The sequence below is a fragment of the Tachyglossus aculeatus genome, chromosome X2 (assembly GCF_015852505.1).
Source record: "Tachyglossus aculeatus isolate mTacAcu1 chromosome X2, mTacAcu1.pri, whole genome shotgun sequence".
In the NCBI taxonomy this organism is placed as follows: domain Eukaryota; kingdom Metazoa; phylum Chordata; class Mammalia; order Monotremata; family Tachyglossidae; genus Tachyglossus; species Tachyglossus aculeatus.
In genome coordinates, this window is record NC_052100.1 from 25,007,440 (window position 1) to 25,032,110 (window position 24,671).

Consider the following 24,671-nt stretch of genomic DNA (forward strand, 5'->3'; position numbering starts at 1 on the left):
GTGGAGTGGGGAGATATGTGCAAAGCAATGTTGTAGAAAAATGATCCAGAGAGCAGAGTGAAGTATGAACTAAATCACGCAGGATAATACCTGTAGTCAATCATAATAATAATAATAATGGCATTTGTTAAGCACTTACTATGTGCAAAGCACTGTTCTAAGCACTGGGGGGGGGGGTACAAGGTCATCAGGTTGTCCCACGTGAGGCTCACAGTCTTTATCCCTATTTTACAGATGAGGTAACTGAGGCTCAGTGAAGTTAAGTGACTTGCCCAAGGTCACACAGCAGACATGTGGTGGAGCTGGGATATTTATTGAACACCTGGTGCCTTCTTGGGATCAAAATTTCCTGTCTCAGCTCTGCTTCTCTCTCTTGCACTCTGCTGTGTAGCTGTTCGCTGGTTGGCTGCCATTCAGTTGTTCAGTTGTTGTGGTTTCCCCTGCCATCCTGCCCTTCAGGTTCATAATTCATTAATCCCTAATCCCTCCAGTCGTCCTAAACTAACAATTATATCCATGAATTCTTTACATAATTTCACTCTCAGTCCATCTGAGCCCAGACCACTTCTTAACTTTCAATACTCTTAATACTCTTAGTTGTCTGTAGTATTTATTGAGCCCTTACTCTGGGTACAGCATTGTACTAAGCACTTGGGAGAGTACAATAGAGTTAGTAGACATAATCCCTGTCCTCAAGTAGCTTTACTATCATCAAACATAAAAACCATTTAAAACTTCATGTGAAAAACAGTACTACAGAAACATGCAATTTGTATGACATCAATTTAATCGTTACTTTAAAATTGTCTTCATCTTTTGTAGTCAGACTCAGAAAGAAGTCAAGTGGTTACATTCTTGATAATTCTCCTGTGAAGTGCACTGCTTCTCTAGCTACTCAGGTTTCCAAGTGTCTGCTGTTGAAGATACTGACTTTACAGTGGGGGGAGAATGGGAAATTAATTTACTGATTCAGCAGCTCCTTGACAGAGAAGTTTGTTGCAAATTAGCTAGTTCGAGACAGTAATTTGACTTCTCATGAATCAGTTGGAAGATAAACAGACTTCACCCTCTAATCCTGAACTGCCAGCTCTACCAAGGAAAATTGCTGTTAAGAGCTCCTGTTAAGAATCTCGTCTTCTGGTCAGTTTCAGTGTACTTGATCTCTATAAAACAAGACACATTATGTGAACAGACTCAAGCGTCTTGTCAGCTAGATTCTGATTGCTGAAGACACTGACTTTGATTCATTTAATGAATGATCTTCAAGAACTGCGATCTGCCTTATTGTTTCAAGGATAAGAGCGTCCCAAATGTTTCTACAGATTGTTTCAACCCTAGTGCCAGTGTTCCCTTGTAATTATTCTACTGACGGTTTAGCTAAAGACTTAGTTATATTAAATGGCTCTTAAGTGTTCCCAGTTTTGACATCAACAGGCAAGAGCTCTTGGAAAGAACTTTGGGTCCCAACCCTTGAGGTCAGCCTGTGTCTGTAAATCTAAGTTTCACCTGTTGATTTCCTGACCAACACTATGGAGTCGTGGGTAAAATCCAGTTCTTCAGAGAAACGGCAGTGCTGGCGATGAAGCTAGGTGTTGGTTATCCATCTCTTTGGTAGCTCTTGGAAAGGCAGAAAGATAGGGGAGAAGGAGAAAAACAAACACAGAGAGAAGAGTGATGTGGCATCTAAAATGCAACCTGTGGGATAGTGAGGATTCACATACAGCTTGTAGGGCTCCTGATTAGCTCTCTGAGCTAAGTCAGTTGTGGGGAAGAGAGGAGGGAGGATCAGGAAAAAGCCCACCCATCACACATATTCCTTCTCTCACTCCCCTCTATGACTGAAAACAGCTAATCAACAGCTCAGTAGCCAGAGTTTTGCAGGAATGATTACATATCCTGCATTACTCTCTGAAAACAGAGGGTCTGAGATCAATGCAACTGGAAGAGGGTGAAAGGGAAATAACACCAGGCATGGAGGGGAAGAAATGCAGCAGTGTAAGTGGGAACAATCTTTGCCCGCAGATGATGTGGGAGGGTTATCCATCAAGCATCAGCCTTTCAAATACACTCACCTTAAGGGGAAATAATATTTCATTTTAATTACAAACATAGCTCCTTTAAGCCCTCTGGATAGTCAAAATAATTCATGAAGAACCAGGGTAATGGTCAAAGGGGCTTGGTGCTCTGACATAGAGTGTAAACTACTTGTGGGCAGAGAACATGCCTTGTGCTTGTATTGCACTTTACTGGTGCTTAGTACAGTACAATATGATGAGTTGCACTTCATAAATGCCCCTTTTAACTACCATTACTAACAACTGCTACTACTAATGCTACATTTGCAGCACATGAATATGTGCGTGTCATAACAATAGTGGAAACTTTTCTACTTGGCTATTTAAAATCATTGGAAATGGAATAGCCCAAATATGATCAGGATGTTCTGCAGAATGTCTAATATCTCCTATCAAAGTCACTCCAGCCCTTAAGCAATTTTGCAAATCGGTCCTAAAAGTTAGTAACTGTCATTTCTATCTACCCAGCAAAATTATTATTTCTCCACAAAGCTGATAATCAACAAATGAAGCCAAGATCTCAAAATCATTTTTAAATAGGCTTGAATTTATTTAGAAAGAAAATGATTTGAAATTGTTTTTTGATAGAATGTACTCCATTTAAGTCGTTTCATTGTGGGTCCATCTTCATACTCCAAAAAGCTGAAACTACTGAGTTCCAGTGATTTCCTAATATGGTGAAGCTGAAGTATGTCCAAGACTGAACTCCTTATCTTCCCTCCCAAACCCTGCCCTCTCCCTGACTTTCCCATCACTGTTGAGGGCACTACCATCCTTCCTGTCTCACAAGCCCGCAACCTTGGTGTCATCCTCGACTCCGCTCTCTCATTCACCCCTCACATCCAATCCGTCACCAAAACCTGCCGGTCTCACCTCCGCAACATTGCCAAGATCCACCCTTTCCTCTCCATCCAAACCGTTACCCTGCTCGTTCAATCTCTCATCCTATCCCGACTGGATTACTACATCAGCCTCCGCTCCGATCTTCCATCCTCCTGTCTCTCCCCACTTCAATCCATACTTCACGCCGCTGCCCGGATCGTCTTTGTGCAGAAATGCTCTGGGCATGTTACTCCCCTCCTCAAAAATCTCCAGTGGCTACCAATCAACCTACACATCAGGCAAAAACTCCTCACCCTTGGCTTCAAGACTCTCCATCACCTCACCCCCTCTTACCTCACCTCCCTTCTTTCCTTCTCCAGCCCAGCCCTCACCCTCCGCTCCTCTGCCACTAATCTCCTCACTGTGCCTTGTTCTCACTTGTCCCGCTGTCGACCCCCAGCCCACATCATCCCCCTGGCCAGGAATGCCCTCCCTCCACAGAGGGAGCCAAGCTAGCTCTCTTCCTCCCTTCAAAGCCCTACTGAGAGCTCACCTCCTCCAGGAGGCCTTCCCAGACTGAGCCCCCTCCTTTCCCTCCCCCTCCTCCCCCTCCCCATTCCCCCCGCCTTACCTCCTTCCCCTCCCCACAGCACCTGTATATATGTATATATGTTTGTACATATTTATTACTCTATTAATTTATTGTATTTGTACATGTTTATTCTATTTATTTTGTTTTGTTAATATGTTTTGTTTTGTTGTCTGTCTCCCCTTTCTAGACTGTGACTGTAGGGACCATCTCTGTATGTTGCCAGCTTGTACTTCCCAAGCGCTTAGTAAGCACACAGTAAGCACTCAATAAATGTGATTGAATGAATGAATGAAAGTATGGAAATTGAAATATGGTGAAGCTATGGAAACTATAGGGATACAAATGACCCTTTACAAGTGTTCAAGTACTTAGATACACACCTCATCCTCACCCCTACAGAACATATACATATCCTTATACTCAGCTGTTTCCTTTATTTGTCATTTCTTTTAATGTCTGTATCTCACACTAGACTAAAGGCTCCCATAAGAGCAAGGATTTTATCTCCTTATTTTACAATAATAATTGTGGTATTGGTTAGGTGCTTAGTATGTGCCAGGCACTGTATTAATGTGTATACAAGCAAATTTAGACTGTAAGCTTGTTGTGGGCAAGGAATGTGTCTGTTGTTATTTTGTATTCTCCCAAGTGTTTAGTACAGTGTTCTGCAGACTGTAAGCACTCAATAAATGCAATTGAATGATATCAGATTGGACACTGTCCCTGTCCTGGGGCTCACAGCCTTAATCTCCATTTAACAGATGAGGTAACTGAGGCCCAGAGAAGTGAAGTTACTTGTCCAAGGTCTCCCGGCAGACAAGTGGTGGAGCAGAAATTGGAACCCAAGACCTTCTGACTTCCATCCACAAGGCCACGCTGCTTCTCTACTTTATTAAATGCTTCCAAATGCTTACTACAGGGCTCTGCACAAATAAGAGCTCAGTAAATACAATGGATTGATTGATTAATTACATTTTCACCTGCCATTGACCTTTGCCACTATGGTGATTATGTAAAGAAAGTGGATCAAAGGATTCTTACTTTTCATTACACTTTTCCACTGCTCGTAAAATGCAAAAAAAAAAAGATCAGGTGATTCATTCATTCATTCAAAGGTGATCACATTTGCTTTCTAGAAATGAATCAAGGAAAACATTCAGTGGCTAGATATGCCTGGTGCACTGCAGATGAGTGATTTCGACTAACAACTGCTTAATTTTCTAGGCAATTCCCCCCTGCATTCACAGCCAAGAGGATATTTGAAAGATAGTACTGAATTACAGCAAAGTGCTGAAAGAAAACTGCTTTTTGCTTCTGTTTTGCCCACCAGGTTTCCGTCCACTAACTATTCTGCCTATCATGTTTTTTAGTGGTTAATGCTTCCCATTTAAATCGTAAGCCCCAGAATCTAAATGGAACTGCATGGGTGATCTTTGTCACCTCATTTTCATGAATGGAAAAGAATATTCTGACACAAAAATTACATACTTAATTCTGGCTCACCTTCTCCGCTGACCTCCATCCCACTCTGCCTTGGGTTTATTTCCTCATCCATCAATGGGTCAAAGTAATTTCTGCTGTATTCATTTCCTGTGGAAAGTACATGAAGTAAGGGTCAGTGATTATTAGAAGCACATGAACCAAAATGTTAATTTTGAAATCGACACCAGCACGGAAGGCCCATTTTTGCCTCTTTGTGAGCTTAATTTTTTTACAAGTCTTCCGAGCCTCACAGTTTTGTAATTATCATCTTGTAAAAGGTCAGAAAAGGTAATTCTGGAAACAAGTTTACTCTATCTTACTGTTGCAGTGAAATTAATGAGAAAATGATCAAATTTAGACATTATAATAACAAAAAAATTAAGCAGTTAAAGTGTTTTCAAGACATCTTGGATCAGTGGTTGTGGCCAGATTATAAAATTTAAAGATGAGAAAAATACGAAGTCTATTATGAACTTTAAACTATCCCACCATGCATATCTTGTCTGATGCATTCATAATCCTAGAATGATCATGACAGCTGTTCGATTATCAGAGAGAGTCCGCCAAGTTTTTCTCCTTAACCTGAACAACATCTTCAGCCAGTGTTTTCAAGTCAATGCTTGAGAAAAATAAACTATTTTGAACTTTTTGACTTTCATTAGATAAATGAAGGGAATTAGAAAAATCAGTGAATTTCTGGTGAATTTAATCATGGGAAATATAGTCATTCAAAGCTCATTTTTTTCCCAGACTGAGCCCCCTCCTTCCTCTCCCCCTCATCCCCCTCTCCATCCCCCCATCTTACCTCCTTCCCTTCTCCACAGCACCTGTATATATGTATATATGTTAGTACATATTTATTACTCTATTTATTTATTTTACTTGTACATATCTATTCTATTTATTTTATTTTGTTAATATGTTTGGTTTTGTTCTCTGTCTCCCGCTTCTAGACTGTGAGCCCACTGTTGGGTAGGGACTGTCTCTATATGTTGCCAACTTGTACTTCCCAAGCGCTTAGTACAGTGCTCTGCACACAGTAAGTGCTCAATAAATACGATTGATTGATTGATTTCCCCAAAATAATAATGATGGCATTTGTTAAGCGCTTACTATGTGTGAAGCACTGTTCTAAGTGCTGGGAGGGATACAAGGTGATCAGGTTGTCCCACGTGGGGCTCACAGTCTTAATCCCCATTTTACAGATGAGGTAACTGAGGCACAGAAACGTTAAGTGGCTTGCCCAAGGTAACACAGCTGACAAGTGGCGGAGCTGGGATTTGAATCCAGGACCTCTGACTCCCAAGCCCGTGCTCTTTCCACTGAGCCACGCTCGGGGCACTGAAGGAACTGGAAAATCCCCTCATCCCATTCATTAGGTTGGAAACAGGGACAAGTACTTTATGTGAGAATCAATCAATCAATCAATCAATCGTATTTATTGAGCACTTACTGTGTGCAGAGCACTGTACTAAGCGCTTGGGAAGTACAAGATGGCAACATATAGAGACAATCTCTACCCAACAGTGGGCTCACAGTCTAAGAGAAGGATGCTGAACTCTTCTTTCCACACACCTTCACACGTGTGGATAGGATTGTCAGCAGTATCAGCTTCCTAAATGAAGGAAAGGTGTGCATTCAAATGTGTGTGTCTGTGTGTATGTGTGTGTGTACAAATGACATAGGCATATACATATATAGGCATTCAATAAAGACTATGTACTAGGTTAAATTTTCATACCCATTAAGTCAGGTAGAATTTACCTATCGAAACCTAAATTACATCTCCATTTAGGGCTGGATTTTCTGCTGGACACTAGATCGTACGTCTGAAATCAGCCGTCCCAACAGAGAAGCCGAGAACAAACTCGACCGCTGTCCTTATTACTGCTGGCACTGACCCCATAGTTGCTGGCATTTGTGGCCAATCATCCATGATCCTAGGAGAACCAAAGAAATAAGGACTGCATTCAAACTTTCAATTTTTTCCTTCATATTTTCTCCCTTTTAGCAAAAAAAACTATACATTATAGCAATTCTATTCTGTAGTCAATGAAAAGCCGCTGTTTAATTCTAACATTGTAAAATAATTTAAATATCAAAGGGCTTGCAACAACAATATTTCTGAAAGTTACCAGCCTGAAAGGGTTAACACACACTAGTCATTCTATTAAGAATCCACAGTAGAGTTACTTTAAGATCAAAAATAATCCAAGCAGTGGCTCCTTTTCAAAGACTTAATGAAACTTTGATATGAAACTAGGTTTAATTTATATTTCAAGACTGGCACATTTTTGCTGTCAGTCTCTGTTCTATCAATGTAGTAAGTACAAGAACTGGAAATCTGCTTTACCTTGAGGTCTCAATAAAGAAAAAATAAATGAGTTTCATTTTTGTTGCTTTATCTGTCAACAACTACTAGGCTAGTATGAATCTTGGCAGTATATAATCAAAGTCTCATGTACTGCAATAACATAGCTATTCTGCCTTATTCACTGTAATTGTTTTCCCCTAGCACAAAGCACTAGGACACTGTAAGTACACTTTCATACACTGGTAAAATAATTCACCTATGTGATAAGGCAAAAATGGAAGCAAATATGTTTATTCATTGATCACAGCCAGATTCAGGCAAGTGCTAGAAAATGTGGTGAAGCAGTACGGCCTATTGGTCAGGAAACCTGTGTTCTCAGTCCACCTCTGCACCTTGTTTGCTGTGTGATCTTGGGCAAGTCACTTAACTTCTTTATCTTTGCTTCCTCTTCTATAAAATAGGGATTAAATACCTATTCTCCCTCCCTTTTAGACTGTAAACCCTGTATGGCACATGGATTGTGTATGGTCTGATTGTTTTTATCTACCCCAGATTAGAGAAGCAGCGTGGCTCAATAATAATGTTGGCATTTGTTAAGCGCTTACTATGTGCAAAGCACTGTTCTAAACGCTGGGGGGGCTACAAAGTAATCAGGTTGTCCCACGTGGGGCTCACAGTCTTAATCCCCATTTTACAGATGAGGTAACTGAGGCTCAGAGAAGTTAGGTGACTTGCCCAAGGTCACACAGCAGACATGTGGTGGAGCCGGGATTCGAACCCATGATGACTAACTCCAAAGCCCGTGCTCTTTCCACTGAGGCACGCTGTTTGTCTATGGAAAGAGCACAGGCTTGGGAGTCTACGATCTACACTCACTCCCTTGGTGACCTCATTCGCTCCCACAGCTTCAACTATCATTTCTACGCTGATGACACCCAAATCTACATCTCTGCCCCTGCTCTCTCCCCCTCCCTCCAGGCTCATATCTCCTCCTGCCTTCAGGACATCTCCAACTGGTTGTCTGCCCGCCACCTAAAACTCAACATGTCCAAGACTGAATTCCTTGTCTTCCCTCCCAAACCCTGCCCTCTCCCTGAATTTCCCATCACTGTTGACGGCACTACCATCCTTCCCGTCTCACAGGCCCACAACCTTGGTGTCATCCTCGACTCCACTCTCTCGTTCACCCCTCACATCCAAGCCGTCACCAAAACCCGCTGGTCTCAGCTCCACAACATTGCCAAGATCCGCCCTTTCCTCTCCATCCAAACCGCTACCCTGCTCGTTCGAGCTCTCATCCTATCCCGTCTGGACTACTGTATCAGCTTTCTCTCTGATCTCCCATCCTCTTGTCTCTCCCCACTTCAATCCATACTTCACGACTCTGCCCGGATTGTCTTTGTCCAGAAACGCTCTGGACATGTTACTCCCCTCCTCAAAAATCTCCAGTGGCTACCAATCAACCTACGCATCAGGCAGAAACTCCTCACCCTAGGCTTCAAGGCTGTCCATCACCTCGCCCCCTCCTACCTCATCTCCCTTCTCTCCTTCTACAGCCCAGCCCGCACCCTCTGCTCCTCTGCCGCTAATCTCCTCACCGTGTCTCGTTCTCGCCTGTCCCACCGTCGACCCCCGGCCCACGTCATCCCCTTGGCCTGGAATGCCCTTCCTCCCAACATCCGCCAAGCTAGCTCTCCTCCTCCTTTCAAGGCCCTACTGAGAGCTCACTTCCTTCAGGAGGCCTTCCCAGACTGAGCCCCCTCTTTCCTCTCCCCCTTCTCCCCCTCCCCATCTGCCCGCCTTACCTCCTTCCCTTTCCCACAGCACCTGTATATATGTATATATGTTTGTACATATTTATTACTCTATTTATTTATTTATTTTACTTGTACATATCTATTCTGTTTATTTTATTTTGTTAATATGTTTCATTTTGTTCTCTGTCTCCCCCTTCTAGACTGTGAGCCCACTGTTGGGTAGGGACCGTCTCTATATGTTGCCAACTTGTACTTCCCAAGCGCTTAGTACAGTGCTCTGCACACAGTAAGCGCTCAATAAATATGATTGATTGATTGATTGCATCAGAGGTCATGGGTCCAAATCCCAGCTTCGCCAATTGTCAGCTGTGTGACCTTGGGCAAGTCACTTAACTTCTCTGTGCCTCAGTTCCCTCATCTGTAAAATGGGGATGAGAACTGTGAGCCCCCCGTGGGACAACCTGTTCACCTTTTATGCTCCCCAGCACTTAGAACAGTGCTTTGTACATAGTAAGTGCTTAACAAATGCCATCGTTATTATTATTATTATTATCTTCACAAAATGCTTGGCCAACAATCAAATACCCTGATTCTTAGTATCATAATTACCCAGACATCTAGGCAAACCATTTGACCCTGCGATAAAGTCAAAGCTCTTATTACATAGTGATATTAAGGTACTAAATCAGGATAATTACATCTAAACAATAAAGAGCAGCACCGCTAAAAGTAGGAAGAAGTGCTTCTGCCTCTAAAGAGATTTGGAGACCTGGCCCATCTAGGTATTCCAAAATTTGTTATAACAAAATTACGGGCCAGCAACTGTACAATGGAAAGAAGGGCTCCTGGTGGAATCCAAACTTAGATTAGCCTTCTCTAGCTACTATCACCATACCCAACCTTTAGGAGGCTATATATGCTATTAATGATTGCCCCTTAATAATAATATTAATAATAATGATGATATTTGTTAAGCACTTACTATGCACAAAGCACTGTTCTAAGCCCTGGGGAGGTTACAAGGTGATCAGGTTGTCCCATGGCGGGCTCACAGTTTTAATCTCCATTTTACAGATGAGGTAACTGAGGCACAGAGAAGTTAAGTGACTTGCCCAAAGTCACACAGCTGACAGTTGACAGAGCTGGGATTTGAACCCATGACCTCTGACTCCAAAGCCCAGGCTCTTTCCACTAAGCCACGCTGCTTCTCTGTGCTGTGCTTTGCACAGAGTAATCGCGAAATGAAATTTAGAAACAGCTGATTTCAAAGTAGGCATAGGATTTTTGGCATTCACAAAAATGTAAAACTGGGTTTCTGTTCACTCATATTCACAAACATAGCTTTAGAACTTTTTTCTGAATTCTTAAACTGTACACAGTTCGTTTCACTTTCACAGTAAATGATTTGCGTGTAATTAGCCACGGAGATTTGAGAACTACTGAATGACTATTAGAAGATCACTGGACTATGAAGGTGGAAGGCATCTTGAACTGTAAACTCAACCTATGGACAGGAAACACTCAAACCATCCCAACAGTAGGAACCTCCCCTTCTTATTAACTAGCTACAATTTATTTAATGTCATCTCCGCTGTAGACTGTAAGCTCTTTCTGGGATGGTGATCTCAACTGTCTCCCCCTTCCAGACTGTGAGCCCATTGTTGGGTAAGGAACATCTCCGTATGTTGCCAACTTGTACTTCCCAAGCGCTTAGTACAGTGCTCTGCACACAGTAAGTGCTCAATAAATTTGATTGAATGAATGAATGAATAAGCACTCAATAGATACCACTGATTGATTCTTAAAATCCATCAGGACTGTGAACCTAAGACCCCTTTCTCTCTCTTTCCCCACCGCCTCCCCGCCTTTGGCAAATCTTCTAATATTTAACCACCTTCCTTATCAGGTGATTCATCCTGACAACTCACCTAAATCTTCCCTGCTGCATTCTAAATCCAGTTTCCTAATTAAGTAATTTCCGGATCCCAAATTGGTTTGACTTGACCTTTCAAAAGTTTGCCTACCCAAGGAAAAACTTTATTCAACTGTAATCAATCAACCATCAACCAATCCACTACTTAGACTGTGAACCTTATGTGGGCTAGAGACTGTGTCTGACCTGATAAACTTGTGCCTACAAGTTTAGAACAGTGCTTGACACATAGTAAGAACTTAATACCATCTTAATAATTGATTAATACTTAATAATAATTAATAATTAATAATAATTAATAATAATTGATTAAGACTTTTAGACTGTGAGCCCACTTTTTAGACTGTGAGCCCACTGTTGGGTAGGGACTGTCTCTATATGTTGCCAATTTGTACTTCCCAAGCGCTTAGTACAGTGCTCTGCACACAGTAAGCACTGAATAAGTACGATTGATGATGATGATTAATAGCATTTACTGAATGCCCTAGTCTCACAACAATTATGTACATATCCTTATATCCTTACTATTTCCCCTATCTGTAATTTAGTTGAATGTCTTATTCCCCCTAAAGAATATAAGCTAGCTGTGGGCAGGGATCACCACTAATAACTATTGTATTATACTTTCACAAGCAATTAGCACAGTGCTCTGCACACAGTAAGTGCTCAATAACTAACACAGACTCGTTGACATATGACGCTTGTAGCCTGGCACCATATATAGCTCTGAAAAGCAAACCTTGTTGTCTATCTGTGCAGTCCTTTAATTTTGTACCAGAGAATTCCTGTTATATCAGAGAGGCATTGAGATATAGGAGGCAAGGCTACCTAAGAAGAATTAAAATATTCATTTTCTGTTTACTGCACACATTTATTGTCCAAACCACAGAGAACAGAGTAAATCAGACGACCCTTGGAAATTTTTTTACGGTATTCCCTTCCGTTATATCTGTGAAGAACTCAGCAACTTCAAACACTTCTATTTATCTTGCGGATAATGTTATTATTATTATATTTGTTTAGTGCCTATTATGTGTCAGGTACTGTTCTAAGCAATGGGATAGATTCAAGTTAATCAGGTTGGATAAAGTCCCTGTCCCACATAGGGCTCCAAGTCTAAGTAGGAGGGAGAACAAGTATTTAGTCCCCATTTTACAGTTGAGGAAACTGAAGCACAGAAAAGTTAAGTGACTAGCCCAAAGCCACATAGCATGCAAATAACAGAACTTGTATTGGAATCCAGGTCCTCTGACTGTGCTCTTTCCATGCTACTTCTCAAGTTCTTTAACAAGCTCCTTGCATTCACTATATTCATTAATTATAGTGCCTAGACAAAATTTTTCAAGCAGATATTTTGTTTGCCAAAAATCTATGCAAGGATCTAGGGTTTAAAAAAAGAAAGAAAGAAAAAAGGGAGTCAAGAGACTCATTTAAATTTGTGAAGCATGGAAGGAAATCTCACACACCCTTCATTTTTCAAGATTGAAAGTGATATTTTAGGCAATATATCACATTGCCGAAAGATTCTTTGCTAATAAGATAATTCCTGAATGGAGTGATAATTATTCATAATCTCCTTTTGGAAAATTTGAAAGTTTAGCACATTGAAACTTCAGGCGTCCACTGAGGAATCTGCATAAGAATACTTTACCATCCAATATTAAAGCAATGAGTATTAGAGCAATATCTGTTCTTGCCAACTATTTGTAACTTTCAAGTGTGTGAATGTCAACGGGCCAACAGCACATACACCATGTACCCATAGGCTGTTTAAATCAATTGAAGTTGCTGCAAAATACTAGCAAATTCTTCCTAAATATATTCCGAACACCTCCAGTTTTGCAGCTTCAGCAGTCAGTCCGGGCCTTCCCTGGACAGCTTCTCTCTGAATTAGATGGAGGTGGGCTATGCAACCCCTCTGCCTCGCAACATAAATTTGGTTTTCTAGCCATTCAACTGAGACTCCTTTCTTTTATTCAAATCACTCTGGGCACCAACTAAAGAACCTTCAGTTTACTCTCTCATTTCCTGAGAGGCTTTCGGAGAAGCAGCATGGCTCAGTGGAAAGAGCCCGGGCTTTGGAGTCAGAGGTCATGGAATTCAAATCCCCGCTCTGCCAATTGTCAGCTGTGTGACTTTGGGCAAGTCACTTAACTTCTCTGGGTCTCAGTTACCTCAACTGTAAAATGGGGATTAATACTGTGAGCCCCCCGTGGGACAACCTGATCACCTTGTAACCTCCCCAGCACCTAGAACAGAGCTTTGCACATAGTAAGCGCTTAATAAATGCCATTATTATTATTATTATAAAAGAGAAACAGAAGCTGAAGAAAAGGGCTCTAAATAAAGTTTAAGTGCTGTGTGACTTAGGTAACCAATTACTCCTGATTCACCATAATCTAAATCACACATTGGTGACGGATACTCAAGAGTATATGGTTTCTACTTTATCTACTGCCACAAACCATTTTTTTTTCACCACAGCCTATCATTGCACCAGTAGCATCGCTCTTCCCACAACCACATGAACATTGCAATAAATATTGTAGATCCTTCAGCAAAGCTAAATCAACCTCTAAAACATGCATCTACACAGATAGATTATTACACGTCCATGAAAATGAAGGCTCCCCCTTATCATTCTGGTCTGGAAGTTAAACAAACAGTACTAGAGCCAAGATTCTGTCCTTGATTCCCTTCATTGGGGAAATTAAGACAAATCATGCTTTGTATCCCCGCTCTGGGGTTTCTTTTCTGAATAAGAGGGATATTGATACATCACGAGGGTATTGCAAATTGATGTTGCAAAAATACTTTAGGGTCCTTGGTCATTAAGGTGCTTTTGAAGTGTAAAGTAGAACATGACTGAAATCCATTTTCTTGGAATAAAATGTGAATTGTCTTTTCAGATTTGACCAAGATTTCTGTCTCATTTAGGGATACATAGGGCTAAATTCTATCAACACCTCAAATCACTGAGAGGTGATCCCCCTCACAATTTACACGAAGACTCCAGAACACCATTACATCTCTGTGATGCCATTTAATACTGACTTTTCATTCAGCACTGTATAACCCCTAAAGGCTGGAACTGATTTGACTGAATAAGGAATTTAGTTACATGGTCAACCAAGCAGTGGTATTTGTTTGAGCCCTCTCTCTGTGCAGAACACTGTACTAAGCACTTGGGAGAGTGCAATAGCATTAGCAGACATGACTGTTCATTTGTTCAATCGTATTTATCGAGCACTTACTGTGTGCAGAGCACTGAACTGAGCACTTGGGAAAATATAATACAGCAATAAAGAGAGACAATTCATTCATTCAGTCTTTCAGTCATATTTATTGAGCGCTTACTGTGTTCAGAACACTGTACTAAGCGCTTGGGAAGTACAAGTCGGCAACATATAGAGACGGTCCCTACCCAACAGTGGGCTCACAGTCCAGAAAGGGGAGACAGACAACAAAACAAAACATGTAGACAGGTGTCAAAATCATCAGAACAAATAGAATTAAAGCTATATGCACATCATTAACAAAATAAATAGAATAGTAAATATGTACAAGTAAAATAAATAGAGTAATAAATCTGTACAAATATATACAAGTGCTGTGGGGAGGGGAAGGAGGTAGGGTGGGGGAGATGGGGAGGAGGAGAGGAAAAAGGGGGCTCAATCTGGGAAAGCCTCCTGGAGGAGGTGAGCACTCAGTAGGGGTTTGAAGGGAGGAAGAGAGCTAGCTTGGCGGATGTGTGGAGGGAGGGCATTCCAGGCCAGGGGAAGGACAATCCCTGACCACAAAGAGCTCACAGTCTAGTGGCAGGGAGCCAGACAGCAACACAAGTAAACAGGCATCAAGACATCAATACAAATAAACAGGCATCAATATAAATAAAATTACTCAAGGAGTTTACAGGAGAAGACAGACACTAAAAGAAATGATAGGGAATGGAAATCAATTGACCAATGGTATTTATTGAACACTTACTGTATGCACGGCACTGTTCTAAACACTTGTGAGAGTAAACAGCGAGGCTTGGTGGAAAGAGAAAGGGCTTCGGAGCCAGAGGTCGTGGGTTCTAATCCCGGCTCTGCCATTTATCCGCTGTGTGACTTTGGGCAACTCAATTAACTTCTCTGTGCCTCAGTTACCAAATCTGTAAAAATGGGGATTTAGACTGTGAACACCTTGTGGGACAACCTGTTTGCCTTGTATCTACCCCAGCGCTTAGATCAGTGCTTGGCACACAGTAAGAGCTTAACAAATCCCATTATTATTATTATTATTATTATTATTATTACATCACAGCAGAGTTGGTGCAAAGGTTCTCTGCCCACAGGTTTACAGCAGAGAGGGAGCAATAGAGATTAAAGATATCTACATAAGTGCTATGAGGAACTTGATGGAGTGAGTGTCCAAATGCTTAGAGAGTGAGCATTCAAGTGACACAGAAGTGCTGAAGTGGCAGAAGGCAGGAACTAGGATAGGTAGATGAGAGGTTAATCAGGGAAGACTTCCTGGAGGAGATGTTATTTTAGAAGAGCTTTGAAGGAGGAGTGAAATGTGGTCTTCCAGTTGTGATGAGGGAGGGCATTCCAGGGAGGGAGGAGGATATGGGAAAGAGGTCAGCGGCAAGAGAGATGAGAATGAGGCACAATGACTAGGTTGGCTTTTTAGAGACGTGTGAGGGCTGAGTTACAATGTGAAGAGAGTCACAGTAAGTGGGGTACCTTAGTGCCATCATCAAAGCTTTCTGTTTTATAAGAGAAATGGACAACTACTGAAGGATTTTGAGGAAATGAGCTACATGAGCAAATCAATTAATACTATCTATTGACTACTTACTGTATGCAGAGCACTGTACTAAGCACTTGGGAGGGTAACAGTACAATAGAGTTGGTAGATGCAATACCTGGCCAAAAGGAGAGTTTAAGTAACAATAATAATTATGGTAACTGTTAAGCATTTACTATGTGCCAGACACTGTACTAAGCACTGGGGTGGATACAAGCAAAATGGGTTGGACACAGTCCCTGTCCCACACGGGGTTCACAATCTTAACCCCCATTTTACAGAAGAAGCAACTGAGGCACAGAAAAGTAAAGTGACTTGCCCAAGGCCACACAGCAGGCAAGTGGAAGAGCTTGGAAGGCAGGCAAAGGAATTGTGGGAGGACTAACAAGATGAAATACCATTCAAACCCTGTTGAACCCGAACTTGGGAGTCAGAGGTCATGGGTTCTAATCCTGTCTCTGCCATGTATCGGCTGTGTGACTTTGGGCAAGCCACTTAACGTTTCTGTGCCTCAGTTTCCTCATCTGTAAAATTGGGATTAAGACTGTGAGCCCCACATGGGACAACCTGACCACCTTGTATCCCCCCCAGCGCTTAGAACAGTGCTTTCCACATAGTAAGCACTTAATAAATGCCATTATTATTATTATTATGAACCTGATGCAAGGAAATGGTTGAATTGCACTGAAATGTCAATAAGGAAGGTAAGTATACCTTTGTAATATGGAAGTTTCCTCTTCATGGTATAGAGAAAAATGTAGTAAATTACTCAGTGGCAGGACCACAGTCCTGGGAGTCAGAGGACCTGGGTTCTGGTCCTGCTATTCATCTTACTGGTTGACCTTGGGAAAGTCTTTTGATTTAATCCCTATGTCTCAATTTCCTCATCTGTAAAATGGGGATTAAATACTTGTTTTCTCACTAAGACTGTGAGCCCCATGTGGGACAGGGATTGTGTCTGATCTGCTTATCTTGTATCGCCTCCAGTGCTTAGTACAAGGCTTAGCACAAAGTCAGCACTTTACAAACACCACAATTATTATGATTCCTATACCAAGATTCTTTAAGGGGAAGTTTCACTGTAATTTTGGGAAAAAAGCTCAATCTTGTAGGTGGTGAATAAGGCGAGGCCCTGTTTTTCATTCTAAAATCTGGGTATTATACCTGTCAACCGACCTTTGTAAGTTGCTGTGAAAGGCACAGATGAATGACTGTACTGTTGTGTTTACATGAAAACTAAACCTGACAGCTAAAAAGACAGCAAACCTCTCCAAGAAATTCAAACATCGGAAATCAGATGACCAGGACAGATGAATAAAAAATGAATTGAGTACATACATATGCAATATAATTTCTGTCATTCTATTGTTCTGTTAAAGACAAGATCAGGTTCTATCAACCGGACTGTTAAATATTATCTTGTTCTCACTTGAGGCTGAGAGAGATTAAGCTAGGCAAAAATACAAAGAAGATTCCTTTGGAGCTAGGGTAGCTTATCTCTGTGCTCATAATTATTTCCCCTGTGAAAAATGGCTGTACTAATTGACGTGCCATATTAGTATGATTTTAAAGAGGAAAATATTCCCAACTGCCCTTCTCAGAGTCAACTGGATAATCTATCCATCAACAGTATTTATTGGGCGCTTACTTTGTGCAGAGCACTCTACTACGAGTTCAAGAAAGTAAAATAGAATTAATAGACAATGATCCCCTGAAGAGCGTTGTATAAAGCGCTTGGGAGAGAGGAGAGGGCAATCTCTGCCCTCAAGGAACTAGCAAGTAAGTTCTAATGATAATAATTATTGTATCGTCTTTTAATCCCTCCTTATGTGCCAAGTACTGAAATAAGAGCTGGGGTTGATACAAAATTATCAGGTCAAATTCAATTTCTGTCCCACAAGGGGCTTACATTCTAAGCAGCAGAGAGAACAATCGAAAATTACAATTGAAAACAACTGAGCCACAGATAAATTTAAGTAACTTGTCCAATATAGTAATAATAATAATAATGGTATTTGTTAAGTGCTTACTATGTGCCAGGCTCTGTACTAAGTGCTGGGATAGATACAAGCAAATTGAGTTGGACACAGTCCCTGTCCCATGCAGGGCTCACAGTTTCAATTCCCATTTTACAGATGAGGTAACTGAGGCCCAGAGAAGTGAAGTGATTTTCCCAAGGTCACACAGCAGAAATGTGACAGAGCCAGGATTACAACCCATGGCCTTCTGACTCTCAAGCCTGTGCTCTATCCACTACGCCATGCTACTTCTTATACCAGCAGGCAAGTGTCAGAGACAGAATTAGAACACAGATCCTCCGATTCCCAGGCCCATGCTCTTTCAACTAGCCCTCTTGGAGTAAAGGTATAAGGGATCTTTCTGGTCATGCCATTCCATCAGACATCTTAGGACTCATAGAATGATTGATCCAGTCCTTACTGTTTGCAGAGTACTGTACTAGACTATTAGGAGAATGCAATCAGAAACAGTCTCTGGCCCAAAGGAGTTTACAATCTAAAGGAAAGGCAGGCAGATATACAGTGGAAACAGAAGGAATAATATTAATCTGATCACATGAACCTGACCTTATCTATTTTTCAAATGTCCTGCTTTTATTTTTCTCATTGGTGTTTATGTTTTCTATATTTACCTATGGTATGTCTGCATTTTGTTACCATTTGTTGCTCCCATTTGATTGTAAACTCCATGAAGGCAGAAAACATGTCTTTCGTTTTTAATGATTTCTGTTAAGCACTTACTATGTGCCAAGCAATGTACTGAGTTCTGGGATAGACCTGAGAGAAATAAATGAGATAATCAAGTTGAACACAGTTCCTGTCCCACATGACTGCGAGCCCACTCTTAGACTGTGAGCCCACTGTTGGGTAGGGACTGTCTCTATATGTTGCCAATTTGTACTTCCCAAGTGCTTAGTACAGTGCTCTGCACATAGTAAGCGCTCAATAAATACGATTGATGATGATGATGGCTCACAAGTCTTAATCCCAGACTTCAGATGAAGCAACTGATGCACAGAAAAGTTAAGTGAGTTGCCCAAGGTAACACAGCAGACAGGTTGCGGTGCCAGTATTAGAATCCAGGTCCTCTGACACCCAGGTCTGTGATCTTTCCACTAGGCCATGCTGCTTCTTTTATATTTGTGTGCTCCCCAACACTACATACAAGAGCACAGGCTTTGGAGTCAGAGGTCATGGGTTCAAATCCCAGCTCCGCCAATTGTCAGCTGTGTGACTTTGGGCAACTTCTCTGTGCCTCAGTTACCTCATCTGTAAAATGGGTATTAAGACTGTGAGCCCCCCTGTGGGACAACCTGATCACCTTATAACCTCCCCAGCGCTTAGAACAGTGTTTTACACAACGTAAGTGCTTAATAAATGCCATCATTATTATTATATAGTGTGATGGCCCCAACAGACATTTATTAAATGCTGCTGCTGCTGATGATAATTGCTTAGAAAACACTTACAGATATCAGTGGAATTCATTTGTAGCCTGCACTCAGATCCCTGAAGTATGAACTCTTGGACTCCCTCTATAAAACTGGTAGATACAGGTGTGTGTGTGTGTGTGTGTGTGTGTGTGTAATTAAATAAAATTAAATCCCTTATAAGGCACATTTCATAATTGAACCCAGCTTGCCCCTCCCCCTGGGCTCTTTTAGGTCACTGGGGTACCACTAAAAGCTGGATTGTTGTGGTACTTCTCCCTGAGGGAAACCCAGCAACTGTAGTGGATTAATAGCTTAGGAGACAATCCTCTACCTCCCTTTCTTCCTCCCTCCCTTCCCTAACCTCTGACATACTACTAGAGAGTGTATTAGGCCCGGGGAGACTACAATATGATATTTAATATGCACTGAACATGGCAATTTGGAAGCAATGTAGTAAACATTCTCTCTTTGTCTTTCAATAAACCCAGAAAATTATCACAAAGCACAGTGTCAATATAACCACAAACATGTTTGGTTGAAAATATAGTTAGCAATAGTGTTTTTTTAAAGAATCATATACATTTTGAGAAAGGATAACTTTTTAAATGAACATATGTATGTTTTATGCACTAATTCAGACTAAAATGGTTTTGGTTACATTTTGCTGTGTTTTCTATCTGGAAGACAGACTACAGTGTAAAATAATCTTGTGTTTGGTTTGATTTCTGGAATATTGTTTTTCAAATTAGGACACTCTTTCTTTGAAAAACGTATATCCACACACACCAATCAATCAATCAATCAATCATATTTATTGAGCTCTTACTGTGTGCAGAGCACTGTACTAAGCACTTGGGAAGTACAAGTCGGCAACACATAGAGACAGTCCCTACCCAACAGCGGGCTCACCACCACACCAAGGAAGCAGAGTTACTTAAAGTTACTCATTTAATCGTTCAAATGTTGTTTCATTCAAATCGACTTCTGTGTTATTAGACGAGGATTCCATGGTTACCCCACTTGTACGTTATATTGCTTATATTTTTTAGTATAAATGAAAACCAGCCAGCCCAGTTCCTCTAAACCCATAAATGATCATGAGTTGTCTTGAGAGGAGAACTAAAATACTAGAATATTTCCAGCAGGCCGATGCAAATGTAAGCCATCAAAGCCTGTGCTTGGCTTCAAAAGGAGGCTTGCTTGCTCAGAGCTTCGAGCTACCTTGTAGCTTGTCGGAGCCATTTGGAAAGTGGCAGATGGAAGGAAAGAAGCTCTCAGCCCCCGAAAACCTTACCTCTATCCTTCCTCTCCTTCCTAATAATGGTAATATGGCGTAGTGGATAGAGCACAGCCTGGGAGTCAGAAGGTCATAGTTTCTAATCCCAGCTCCACCACTTGGCTGCAGGGTGACCTTGGGCCAGTCACTTGACTTCTCTGGGCCTCATTTACCTCATCTAGAAAATGGAGATTGAGACTGTGAGTAACATGTGGGACAGAGACTGTGTCCAACTTGATTTGCTTGCATCCATCCCAGAGCTTAGTATAGTACCTAGCACATAGTAAGCACTTAACAAATACCACAATAATAATAATAATAATGATAACAATTGTGGTATTTGTTAAGCACAAACTAAGTGTCCAGCACTGCACTAAGGCCTGGGGCATAGTAAGCACTTAACGAATACCACAATAATAATAATAATGATAACAATTGTGGTATTTGTTAAGCATAAACTAAGTGTCAAGCACTGTACTAAGGCCTGGGGTAGATAGAAAATAATCAGGTTGGACACAGTCCCTATCAGCGCTTAGAACAGTGCTTTGCACATAGTAAGCACTTAATAAATGCCATTATTATTATTATTATTATCCCACATGGCTTGCACAGTCTAAGGGAGAGGGAGAACAGGTATCAGGTCCCCATTTTACAGATGAGGAAGCTGAGGCACAAAGCGTTAAATGACTGTCTCAAGGTCTAACACAGCAGGTTCATTCATTCATTCATTCATTCATTCAATCAATCGTTTTTATTGAGCACTTACTGTGTGCAGAGCAGTGTACTAAGTGCTTGGGAAGTACAAGTCGGCAACATATAGAGACGGTCCCTACCCAACAATGGGCTCACAGTCGAGAAGGGGGAGACAGACAACAAAACGAAACATGTAGACAGGTGTCAGAATCATCAGAACAAATAGAATTAAAGCTATATGCACATCATTAACAAAATCAGACAGAGGTAGGATTAGAACCCAGGTTCTCTGACTCCCAAGGCCGTGCTTTTACCTCTGGGCAACACTGCTTCATCCGTCCACCCTGCCCAACTCTCTAGAGTTCAATCCAGGATCGATTTCATTGCCAATCCTTTCCCTTTAAGATAAATGTCATTCATCAGTCCTTCGATAGCGTTATTTTCTTGGAGCGCAGGACACAGACCACCTCAATCTATCATTAATTTTTAAGACTATAAAATATTCTAAGATTCGGAAGGCCCAGTTTCCTGGTCTTCAGGACCACTCTCTATGAAAATAAAACCCTAAATCTATCATAGGCTTATTAAGACCCATCAGACACTTCCTGTGAGATTGGTTTACCCATAACAATTCTACAATTGCTTAGAGGTGTCTAGGACCCATGAGAGTGAAAATCCCTTCTTTGAACTTGGGAAGTCTGAACCCTTCAGAAATCCTTCCAAGTGAAACTGTAGCTAAAAAAGCCCAAAGAAGTCCAATGGGCCTCCAGGTTTAAGGGATTCTCTTTCCTCTCTCTATATCATGGGCTTGTGAAAGTTCCTTCTTCCTTTGCTAAGCCCTCCAGTATATGTCAAAAGAAAAAGATAAATGAGAATAATGATATTCATGTACGACCCAAAGATTCCACCTCCTCTTGGCAAACCTTTTCCCTCCCCTTCATCAAAATACTCATCAAGAACAGATCTTCAACAGTCACCACCAAAAAACAATCCCTAACTGCTCTAGGGGCCCTAATCACTACAACAATACACTCGTGCATATTGAGACCTGAAATAAGTGCATGTAGCATATTGCATATTTATTTCAAAGGTTTAGTACTTTCTATTACTACTTTTTTCATTTATGTTTTTCCAGTCTTTCCAATTAACTTGAGAGATCCTCAAGGACAGGGCTCATGTCTTCTCTTTCTTTTGCGACTACACCTAAACCGTAATTCCATATTCGGCTCTCAGTGGACACTCAATGAACAGTGTTTATTGATAGATGATGTATGGCCTAAAGGTTATTTTCTCTTCCGGTACTGCTTAAAAAGTGAATTCAACATGTCCTAAACTGATTCTCTGAAATGCCCCCCCGTGCTAATGTAAAAGAACACTGATACTTTGGAAGAGAAAATAAACCGTTATTCTTATGGTTCTAGTTGAAATTCCCAGCACTCATAAAATTCAAATTCCTCACCTGTTCAAGCCCCAAGTGACTGGGTATCTAAGTAGCAGAAGTTCCAGCAGAGAAAATAATCTCTAAAATGCAGGGAAAATGTTGTCTCGATAAACTTCTAAGTGAACCCAGGTATTTAAGGCAATCTCGATGAATGGATAGATGGAAAACAAATTGAAATTCAGTAAGTAAAGAGTTCAATTTATTCTCTTTAATTTCAAAATCCCAAACTAGTTAAGTTTTAAAACTGGACAAGTTGACCAAAATAGAATAAACCATCCGACCTCGTTTTCAGACTTCTTTAACATGGACACAGAACTTCCTCAAAATGAAAAAAAATAGAAAAATATCTTTAATGAGCTTCATGTAACAACTGTTTCCTAGCTTATGGGAGAAGTAGTAATGCAAATAACATAAAAATAATTATTTTGGAGCATCGTCTCATATCTCAGTACAACGGAAAATCTACAATTCGAATTCTGAAACTAGTTTAGATACCCAAAGGTACGGATAACCAAGAAAAATGGCATGTGGTGGTTTCTCATTATCTGATTTTTTTTGGTTAACTATGCTGAGCTCATAAATATTCTAGCATGGCTAGGATCTCACCACCAGCAGCATCTTCCCGGACAGGTGTGGAATTTTGTCCATCATTTTTGAGTATATATAACGATTAATTGAAAGATGGCAATAACCAACCACCCCAGGCATTGGAGAAGCAGTGTGGCTTCGTGGAAAGAGCCCGGGCTTGGGAATCAGAGATCATGGGTTCTAATCCCGCTCTGCCACTTGTCTGTTCTGTGACCTAGGGCAAGTCACTTCACTACTCTGGGCCTCGATTATCTCATCTGTAAAATGGGGATTAAGGCTGTGAGCCCCACAAGGGACAACCAGATTACCTTATATCTATCCCAGCACTTAGAACAGTGCTTGGCACATAGTAAGCGCTTAACAAGTACCATCATTATTTATTATTATCTACAATTGTTCTAGCCAGGTAGGAGAACAGTGGAGACGGGTCCTCGGTATCCTCAAGGTTCAAAGCCATCTTTACCAAAATTTTCTCTAAGTTAAATCTGTGTCTGTCAGAGCCTCCCGTTTCTTGAAATCATTTTTGTTGTCCCCAATGCATTTTAGATAAATTAACTTGTATTTTGAATGTGTGTATATTGGACTTCTGCCATCCCTGACTAATGTTCCTAAAGAAAATCTATAGCACAAGAAAATGTTGATACTTGTTTTTAAGAAGATAACCAATTTGTAATAGTACCATGAGGAATATATGTAGCTACTATATTCTGCCTAAATCTCTACCAAAACATTGGCAGGTGATACAAATGTTCAGAACTCTTTTTTTTAATCGCCCTTCAGTACATTAGCAAGAAGTGCTAGGCCTTGTAACATTACACAGTTTTGAATTTGGGGTATTTGAAATATTCTTTTTTGTTTGTGGACCATGAAATCGCCCATCTCATTTGCAGCAGATGCTGTTCATTTGGGAGGCTTCCCCAAAATAGAAACATCTGAAGAGATATATAAAATAAATAAATAAATCTTCAGTACTCAGAAAATCTTTCCCTGTGGACAAGTGAGAACCCATTGCTCTTACCCACATGATTCTGCCTTCCGTGTTAGCAATATTTGAAGACTGCACTTTGGTATATCTTGTCTAGCATTCTACAATAAATTAAAATTTGTCTTTTATTCTCATGAGTGGAGCAAAACAAGCCTCACATATAGTCCATAAATATCTATTGAACAATGCCTGGCACATAGTAAACGCTTAACACCATTATTATTATCTCCTAATCAGCTGTATGACCTAGTGGAAAGAGCACGGGGCCAGAAGTCATGACACCTGGGTTCTAATCCCAGCTCTGCCACTTGTCTGCTGTGTGACCTTGAGCAAGTCACATAACTTCTCTGTGCCTCAGGTCCCACATCTGTAAAATGGACATTAAAAGCCTGCTTTCACTCCTTCCTCGACTGTGAGCCCCAGATGGAGGACAAGGATTCTCAGACCTAATTACCTTGTATATGTTGT

General features: G+C 41.0%; 1 protein-coding gene across 1 annotated transcript in view; it reads right to left on the reverse strand.

Annotated features, from left to right (window-relative positions):
• Positions 1 to 1,089: 1,089 nt before the first annotated feature.
• LOC119949182 (orofacial cleft 1 candidate gene 1 protein homolog) overlaps positions 1,090 to 24,671 on the reverse strand; it is a 34,471-nt gene continuing 10,889 nt past the window's right edge. The window contains exons 6-7 of the mRNA XM_038770725.1: positions 4,993 to 5,079; positions 1,090 to 1,163 (exon numbers count right to left, since the gene is read on the reverse strand). Coding sequence (XP_038626653.1) covers positions 1,090 to 1,163; positions 4,993 to 5,079 — 161 coding nt within the window. The remainder of the gene's footprint in view (positions 1,164 to 4,992; positions 5,080 to 24,671) is intronic.